Source organism: Panicum hallii, chromosome 1, assembly GCF_002211085.1.
Source record: "Panicum hallii strain FIL2 chromosome 1, PHallii_v3.1, whole genome shotgun sequence".
NCBI classification, from domain to species: domain Eukaryota; kingdom Viridiplantae; phylum Streptophyta; class Magnoliopsida; order Poales; family Poaceae; genus Panicum; species Panicum hallii.
Genome location: NC_038042.1, coordinates 50,084,573 through 50,093,612, shown reverse-complemented (window position 1 = coordinate 50,093,612; position 9,040 = coordinate 50,084,573). Strand labels below are relative to the sequence as shown.

The following is a 9,040-nucleotide window of genomic DNA, read 5'->3' as shown; positions in this document are numbered from 1 at the left end:
TTCATGTTCCTACTACTAGAAGCTGTGGTGGATGTGTCGGACGCATTATGAGGAACATGTCTTCTGTATCGGGTTGGAATTGTAGTAACATAGTCAGGGTCTCGATCACATTTTTGAAAATCCTCATCAAGAGCATAATTCTCGCGGATGTAGTTATGAAGGCACATTGTGGCAGCAGCAATCATCATTTGCTTATCAACTGGATATGTCGGCATCTTAAGAAGAATCCTCCATTTCATCTTCCATACACCAAATGTGCGCTCTACTACATTGCGAAGACTTGAGTGCAAGTAATTAAACCTCTCTTGCTCACCATTAGGTGCTGCGCTATTCCTCCATTCTGGAACATGGTATCTCTGACCTTTGTAAGGAGCTAAATAGCCATCTCTATTTGGGTAACCAGCATCAACAACATAATATTTTCCTGTGTCATATGAGAACAAATATGAAGTTTGGTGAAAACAATATTCAGAAATAACAGAAAATAGAACTCAAGATATAATTGAAGTGTACCTAAAGGAGGATGTGGAAAGGTATCTTCATCACTTTCAAGTGCATGGTACAGTACAGTAGTATCATGCATAGAACCAGGTTGACCAATAGAGGCATATGTGAAACGCATGTCAAAATCAACAACTCCCATTACATTTTGAGTAGGTTTTCCAGACCTTCCAATATATCTAATGAGGTCCCTCTTCCGTGGGGTTGCAGATATATGAGTGCCATCAATTGCTCCTATGCAATCTTTGAAGTGTGGCCACATTCTTGGATCGTTGGTAATTCTACTATGCACTGTACGGAAATTAGGATCCTTTGGTTGTATATATCTTTTGGACATTGCCACCATGCAGTGCAAAACATCAGTGAATTTGCGACTAATTGTCTCACTAGAGTGCTTGAAATCTTTTTGGATAGCAGAGTTTGACCAACTATGACCACAAACCACAAGAAACAATCCAAGACATTCTATGGAGTTCATATGACTAGAGGATTGTAGGCCAAAATCACTAACCAACTCATCATGCAATTTGTAGAATAGCCATGGGGGCATCCTGAACATGTCATAACATTCTTTAGGATTGCTGAGTGTTTCCATGACCCAAGCCATACCAGAAAAATTTGTAGTCCTTGGATCATTCTTGTCAACATGAGATGCATAATACCATGATAAGAGAGATGCAGCAGCATGAATACCATTTTGGTTGTCCATGATCAGCCACATGACTTCCAGATCATCCACTTCTGAGTCACTTGAGTCCATCCCACTATCAGAAGAAGACATCTGTCGATACACACATAACAATTATGAGAACAAGAAGCATTATCATGTAATTGTAGCACCATATAAGATGTCATACATTCCATACAGCACGAACCATGTCATGCATCTCATAGAAAAAATATTACAAGACAGCAGGAAAATTATGATAGGTTCATGAAAATTGTTACAGCACAATACCATGGTAAAGGTTCTACTAGGGGAAAAAATGACAGCTTGCACGCAGCAGGGAAAAATGTAACAAACTCATGAAAAATGATACAATGAACACGCCACATGTCTGTTCTGACACTACATGGTCGAATCATTCCTTGTGAGCCAATTATGCTTCATTGTAAGCCACTGAAACCGTTCTTCCGGCGTCTCCAAAGTCATAAACATCTCCCTCTCAGCTCGCTTGATGAAGACTTGAGAAGCTATGAAGTGTTCTTTGCTTCCTGGAACAGCACCACACTCTCTAACCAAAACCATGACATCCTTGATTGAACACCCAGAAGTATCCTCCCTCCTTGCCAAAGACTCACATGAGGCAGTACTCCTCTCGCTCATGGAAACAAGCTTGATCAGTTGATCCTGCACCCAATGTCCTCCTGAAGTTTTTGGTTTTTTACCCTTATCCTTTCGGCTAGTAGGTGCAGGCCGCTTTCCTTTCGAAGGTTCAGGGGAGATCTCATGGCAATCATCACTGGCTTCGTTAGCCTCGTAATCTTCATCTTTGTCATCGTCAGGTTCGGTGTCTTGAGTGTTAGGTGCAGCACCACTTGAAGGAGACCAATGATCATCTCCCGTGTTCCGAATGTCTTCAAACATAATGGTCTTTAAATCTTCATGCTGAAGAGGACCATTCTTGAACTTGGCAATTCCTTTGTATACCTGCAAACAAAGAGAATAATTACATACATATTTGCAAGATTTCAAGACTATCAAAAGATATCAATCATAATTATTGGTACCTTATTTTCCTTCTTCCACCATGAGTCAGGTGCAGTATATGTCTTCTTCACAGGGTCCCATCCTAACCCAGTTTCCCTGGACAATCTTTTCCAGTTACCATACTCTTTCCGCATCTTATCCCATTTGTTCTTAAATTGCAGCTTGCTATAATCCAATTCAGTTTTCTCCTTAAACTTTTCCATAACATTTTTGTACCCAGTCCTGTTAAGATGAGTGCCGCTGCGATTGTGTGCTCTCACTTGTTCAGCAAACAACTCACATAGAAGTCTAGTATTCTCCTCATTCCAATCAGCGTTTTCAGCCATCTCGCTGTACAGAAAATAGTTCATGGCGAGTACCGACATATTAAGCGAATACAATTGTAACAAAGAAGTGGCACAATAGTAGGACATGTGAAAAATCAACTGTCTGTACCAACATATTAACCACAGGAATATGTAGCACACAATTACACAATATTTGCTTATGTGATCAAACAAATGCACTTGTCTGTACAAAGAATGTAGCAGTCTGTAAAAAAAAAATACCACGAGCATCAGGTTGAGCGGTCTGTACCTTAGGCCGGAGAAGTAGAGACCGAACCAGACGAGAAACTGCAACAGAAGGGCTGGTGAAGCCGCCGGTGAAACCTTACCCTGCAAAAGCGCCAGTGAAACCTTACCCTGCAAAAGCAGAAGGCCGTCGTGTGAGAGGAGAAGGGTGCACAGGGAGTCCAGGATCCTCCCTCCCTGCAAAAGAAGGCCGCCGCCCCCTGATCATCCACGCGCGCCGGCGCTGGCCTGCCCTGCTCCCCCCCCCAACGCGCGCCGGCGCTGGCCTGCTCCCCCTCCCCCCTCCAACGCGCGGCGGCGCTCCCCTGCTCCCCCCCCCGCGCGGCCCCTGCTCCCTCCCCCACGCGCGGCCCCTCTCCCTGCTCCCCCCACCCGCGCGGCGGCGCTCCCCTGCTCCCCCCCTCCCCCCACCCCGCGCGGCCCCTGCTCCCCCCCCCACGCGCGGCCCTCTCCCCTGCTCCCCCCCCCGCGCGGCGGCGCTCCCCTGCTCCCCCCTCCCCCCCACCCCGCGCGGCCCCTGCTCCCCCCCCACGCGCGGCCCCTCTCCCCTGCTCCCCCCCCCGCGCGGCGGCGCTCCCCTGCTCCCCCCCCGCGCGGCGGCGCTCCCCCGGCTCCCCCCCACGCGCGCGCAGCCGCCCCCCGCTCTCCCCCTCCCCCCGCGCGCCGGCGCGGCCCCTGCTACCCCCACCCCCGCGCGGCGACGCTCCCCCGGCTCCCACCCCCCCCCCCGCGCGGCCCCTGCTCCCCCCACGCGCGCCCTCTCCCCTGCTCCCCCCCCCACGCGCGGCCCCTCTCCCCTGCTCCCTCCACCCCGCGCGGCGGCGCTCCCCTTCCCCCCACCCCCGCGCGGCGGCGCTCCCCTGCTCCCCCCTCCCCCCCACCCCGCGCGGCCCCTGCTCCCCCCCCCACGCGCGGCCCTCTCCCCTGCTCCCCACCCCCGCGCGGCGGCGCTCCCCTGCTCCCCCCCCCGCGCGGTGGCGCTCCCCCGGCTCCCCCCCCCGCGCGGCCCCTGCTCCCCCCCCCGCGCGCGCCGGCGCTGGCCTGCTCTCCCCCCCCCACGCGCGCAGCCGCCCCCCCCCCCCCCCGCTCTCCCCCTCCCCCCGCGCGCCGGCGCAGCCCCTGCTCCCACCCCCCCCCCCGCGCGCAGCCGCTCCCCCTGCTCTCACCCCCCCCCCGGCGCGCGGGCCGGCGCTGGCCCTGCTCCCCCCCCCCCCCCGCGCGCGCGGGCCGGATCTGGGGCGGCGGCCCTGTTCAGGAGGGCGGCCACCAAACCTAGCGAGCCACCATTGGTTCGGGCGTTCCTGTGCGGAGCAGAAGGGGGCCGGAGTGGAGGTGCCCGCCGGCGGCTGGATCTGGGGAGGCGGCCGGAGTTCAGGGAGAGGAGGGGGCGGACGGAGTAGGAGGGCGGCGGACAACTGCTGAGCGTGTGCGGGCGACTCACGGGGGGAGAAGGGGATCGGGCGGGGGAGAAGGGCGGCCTGGTTTTGTTCAGTGGCAATTGCGGGTAAATAGTCTGCAAGTTGATGGCGAGGTCCGTAGCGTCGTTGGTTGAGAAGCGATTTCAGAGCGCGGGGGAGCGGGTTCTATCCGATCCCTAGGTTCAACGTGAAAACAGCGATCGATTCTCTCGCTCCCAGGAAGAATCGCTCCCCAAGAAACGTTGTTTGGCACAGATCCTTGGATTCTCAGTGAGAATCGGGAGCGGGGAGCCGTGCCAAACTGGCCCTTAGATGACTATAAAGGTACGACGTATGTGCTTATATATGTGCATTCATAAAGCAGGTGTGCTCGTGGTTATGTGTGAGCATACGTGTCCATATATTTTTCTAGCAAAAATAGATATATGCATGTAACTCGGGTCCCTCCTCCTCGGGGCTACTCGGACGGAACCCCAGCACGCGGCGCCGCCCGTCCTTCCAGCCCTGCTTCCCTCTTGCCGTCACCAGAATAGCCGCCGGAAGCACGTGCGGCCGCAAGGAAGGTGGTGGCGGAGCTCCACCACCCTCCTCATGTCCTTCTCCCCCCCCCCCCTCGTGTCTTTATTTGGGGCTAACTCTGGCCATGGTGGCGACGGCCGGCTCCGGCTGTCCGCGGCCAGATCAGACCAGTGGCCGGATGGATCCACCACCTTGGGGTGCTCGGCACGGCTCCGGCCATCCGCGGGCGTGCGGCACGACACAGCTGCGTCGGCTGCTCTCCCGGCAGCAGCGGTGGTGTACGGCCGGTGGTCGCGACTTGCCTCGCGGTGGGTAGACTCCAAGTGCCGGCGTCGTCTAGTGCGGCGGGCGAGCGGGCGGGCTCCAAGGTGCCAGCGTTGGCAATCTGTGCAACGGTGTGTCAGCGGCGCTGCGGTGATGTGGCCGACAACGGTTTGTTTGGGTGTATGTCAGCGTCATCGTAGTGGCGTCGATGACCGTGAGCGCCATGGTGGTTGGGCCGGCGGCACCGGCCGTTTTTATCACACCACGGTGACGATACGGTTGGAAATCCATCCCTTCTTGGAATGGTGTTGATGGCACCATTGGCGTCATGTGCTTCGCGAAGGCAACGTTGGGCATCTCTGCCTGCGGAAGGCGATGTCAAGCAATTCCAATAAGAACTGCTTACGAAGGACGCTTTTCTTTCTTTTCTTTTTTTAAAAAATAAAATAAAGATCCGGTCTATGACGTTGGTTGTGTGGTGGCTCACTTCAACGTCCCTTTTCAGCTGGGCCGAGTCGTGGAGGCTCGGGTTGACGTTCCAATCCGAGCGGCGGAGTTCTATTAAGGCTTGTGTCGATGTCCCAATCCAATTAGGCAAAGTTGAGAGAGATCTGATTGATGTTCCAATCCAAACGGACGGTGTTGTTTGTTTGAGTTGAGTGTGAGTAGTGTGTTGGCATGTTACGGCGCGGGTTGATATCCCAATCTAATCGGCTAATGTTATTGGCTTTGCTTGCTAGTTTGTAGGTGTTATAGTTATAGATGTTATAGTTGTGATGTACGATTTTTAGGCCTATTTACCTATAAATTAGATCTGTTCTCCTCTTCTTGTTAATATACGCCGAACCGCAAAGTTCAGAATCTTTCAAAAGAAATAACAGAAAACGGCGGGAAGCTACGGCATAATCAAGATACGTGCTACAATCATTTAATGTAGAGAAGCAAATCTCCCTTCACAAAAGATAAAATCATTTACCTCTGAAGAAGAAATTAACATGTGTTAAACGATAGACATTTAGTTGGTTGAAACCGAGATATTACAGTATTATCTTTTTTAGAAAATATTTGTGGAGACAGTATGATTAAGCGACTAGGAACCGGTGTCATGGCAAAATATTTTTTTTGTATGGTATAAGCTAAAGAAATCGACCATATACAGGAACGGTGACACGTAGGTCGTTTTTTTGTCGTGAAACGGTTGGGTAGGGTGAGTTGAAACATCTTAAACACGCTCTTAAAAACATAATAAACACAATATATTGGATATTTTCATTTTTACGATTTTTTCACCAAGGAGGGCATCGCTCTAATAATGGTTAAACAGCGTAAAATGGTTGCTCGCATCTGTTTATCACCAGCAGTTTTATGCTGACGTCGATATATGTTCTCGCCCAATAGAATAATTACTGTATGACCAACATTGTCAGGCCATCTGGGCTAGTTCGTGGGCCACGGCATGGTTTCTAGGCCGTGTTCTAAACTAGCAGCTGCTCGGATCCCGGCCCGACAGTCAGGTACGGCCCAACGCTCGCGACTGGGCTGGCAAAGCTGTGTATAAATGGTCTAACCTGCCACACGACACGACACGGCACTAGCACGGTATTGGCACGGCACGATCCGGCACGATACGACTAGGCCCTAAGGCGTAGTCGTGCTGTACCATACCGGTACTGCATGCCATCTCGTCGGCCCACACACGACAGCACGGTTGGCCCGGCGGCTTTGTACCAGCCTGAGCCTAACATCCGACTGCAGCGGCGTGTGAGCAAGGTGGCGGCGACGGCGCAGGCGCGAGGAGGACGGTGGAGACAACGCGCGATGAGCGAGCAGGGGAGCTAGTGGATGCGGCAGCTACGGTGCGACGAGGGGAAAAGGTGGTGGCGGCGCGTGCGAAGCGAGGGGAACGGCGGGGCGCAATGCGGCGAGGGCCAAGGGAGAGGCGGCGGCGGCAACAGCTGCGGCACGATGAGGGAAAAAGGTGGCGGCGCGCGACTCGTGGACGGCGGAAGAGGTGGCTGCACGGGACTACTAGAGCGAGAGAGTCAGAGAAAGAGGAGAGGCCGCATGGGATGGGAGGGAGGAGAAAGGTGGTGGTTGAGCGTTTGAGCCGGTAGGAAAGGAAGGAGAGAAATTAGTGTTTGAGAGATATGAGAAGTATATATACACACGAGTGGTTATGGGCTGAATTTGAACCATAACGTATCAGTCCATTAGTCGTGTCTGCCCACGCTAGAATTTTTTTTAAGAAAGGGTTAAAAAGAAATTAAAATTTAAAAAAGGGGTGCCGGTTTGGAATATTTCGAAAAATGGGGGCCTCCCGCCCAATGAAAGGGCGGGATGAGAGTTGCCGCCCACCCAACGGGCGGGGGCCGGCGGGGGGAGGAAAATCTCTTCGCAGGGGCCTCTTCGCGAAAATAGGCAACATCCTGCCATTCCAACGGGCGGGGGGTCTTCCGAGGGACCTCCCGCCCGCCCAACGGGCGGGACGTTCTGGGCCTCCAGCTGTTCCAACGGGCGGGAGGTCCCCCGAGGGACATCCCGCCCTCCCAGCGGGCGGGACGTTCTGGCGAGGGGCATCCCGCCCCCCAACGGGCGGGAGGTCGCCGGGAGCGGCAACCCGCCCTTCCAACGGGCGGGATGTCTCCCCACCACCTATTTAGGCCCCCCCCTAATTCTCATAAAATTCATCAAAAATCAAAAAAAAGAAAAAGGAGGAGAGGAGAGGAGAGGAGAGGAAGCGGCGAAGCCCTGTCCACACGTCGGTTTGGAGGTATAATTATTAATTATTTTTTACGAATATTTGTTAGAGTAGTTATACGTAGAATTCAGTATTTTTAATAGCTTTTAGACATATTTCTTAGGCTAGTTCTGTAATAAATAGTTTTTAATATTTTCAATTGTTTTTAGATATATTTCTTAGGGTAGTTATATTTTGAATAGTTTTTATAATTGCAGTAGTTTTTAGATATATTCGTTAGGGTAGTTATATTTCGAATAGTTTTTATAATTGCAGTAGTTTTTAGATATATTTCTTAGGGTAGTTATATTTCGAATAGGTTTCAGAAATTCGAATAGTTTTAGAAATATTTCGTAGGGTAGTTATGTTATAAATAGTTTTTAGTATCTTCAATTGTTTTTAGATATATTTCTTAGGGTAGTTATATTTTGAATAGTTTTTATAATTGCAGTAGTTTTTAGATATATTCGTTAGGGTAGTTATATTTCGAATAATTTTTATAATTGCAGTAGTTTTTAGATATATTTCTTAGGGTAGTTATATTTCGAGGTTTCAGAAATTTGAATAGTTTTTAGAAATATTTCGTAGGGTAGTTCTATTCTAAATAGTTTATAGTATTTTCAATTGTTTGTAGGAATGTGTCTTACGGTACTTATATTTTTCATGTAGATATGGTGCAGACACCAGAGCTCCTTGACGCGCACATCGATGAACGGCACAGGTCGTACCTGGCTGCGGTGGAGGGGCAGGAGCTTCACGAGTTGCGCCCTCGTGTAGCAAAGGAGTTGTTGCACCTGGACGACCGCTGGCTTGACAGGTGATACTTTATATTTTTTTACGAAACTAATGTATAGCGTGTAAGATAATTGTAACCACAATGCAAAATATACAGGTTACGTGAGGCTGGTTTGCTGCCACTCGCACGTATGCTTCAGGCCGGCGACGGCCAAGACGGTGGCGCGAAGAAGCGGATGCAGCTGGACCGCTCTCTACTTGCAGCGTTGGCGGACAGGTGGCGTCCGGAGACGCACACGTTCCACTTGCCGTGCGGGGAGATGGCCCCCACGTTGCAGGACGTGTCGTACCTGCTCGGGCTTCCCATTGCGGGTGAAGCTGTTGGCCCGGTTGGCGTGCCACCTTTCTGGAGGGCGGAGCTGCAGGAGCGGTTTGGTCCAGCGAACCCGCCACTTGTTGTGAACGTACCTGATTTGCCCGGCCCCGCCAAGAGTTGGCTAATACAATTTAGGGTATGTCCAGTTATTTTTTATTTAATTTAATTGAATCATATGTGAGTACCTCTAAGTTTTGAACAAATATA

General features: G+C 51.7%; 1 protein-coding gene across 1 annotated transcript; it reads right to left on the bottom strand.

The window, feature by feature from the left end:
- Positions 1–1,570: 1,570 nt before the first annotated feature.
- Positions 1,571–2,671, bottom strand: LOC112898119 (L10-interacting MYB domain-containing protein-like). Its single transcript, XM_025966514.1, has 2 exons — positions 2,233–2,671; positions 1,571–2,152 (listed from the first exon to the last, which is right to left on the bottom strand). The coding sequence occupies exons 1-2, from the start codon at positions 2,623–2,625 to the stop codon at positions 1,571–1,573; spliced, it is 975 nt and encodes a 324-aa protein (XP_025822299.1). The 5' UTR covers positions 2,626–2,671.
- Between the last annotated feature and the right edge of the window lie 6,369 nt (positions 2,672–9,040).

Bases quoted from the DNA above. Each gene is read 5' to 3' on its own strand.
- LOC112898119 (XM_025966514.1), bottom strand. From the start codon at position 2,625: ATGTCCTACTATTGTGCCACTTCTTTGTTACAATTGTATTCGCTTAAT. The intron at 2,153-2,232 runs GTACCAATAATT...CTTTGTTTGCAG, and splicing joins GGTGGAAGAAGGAAAATAAG to GTATACAAAGGAATTGCCAA.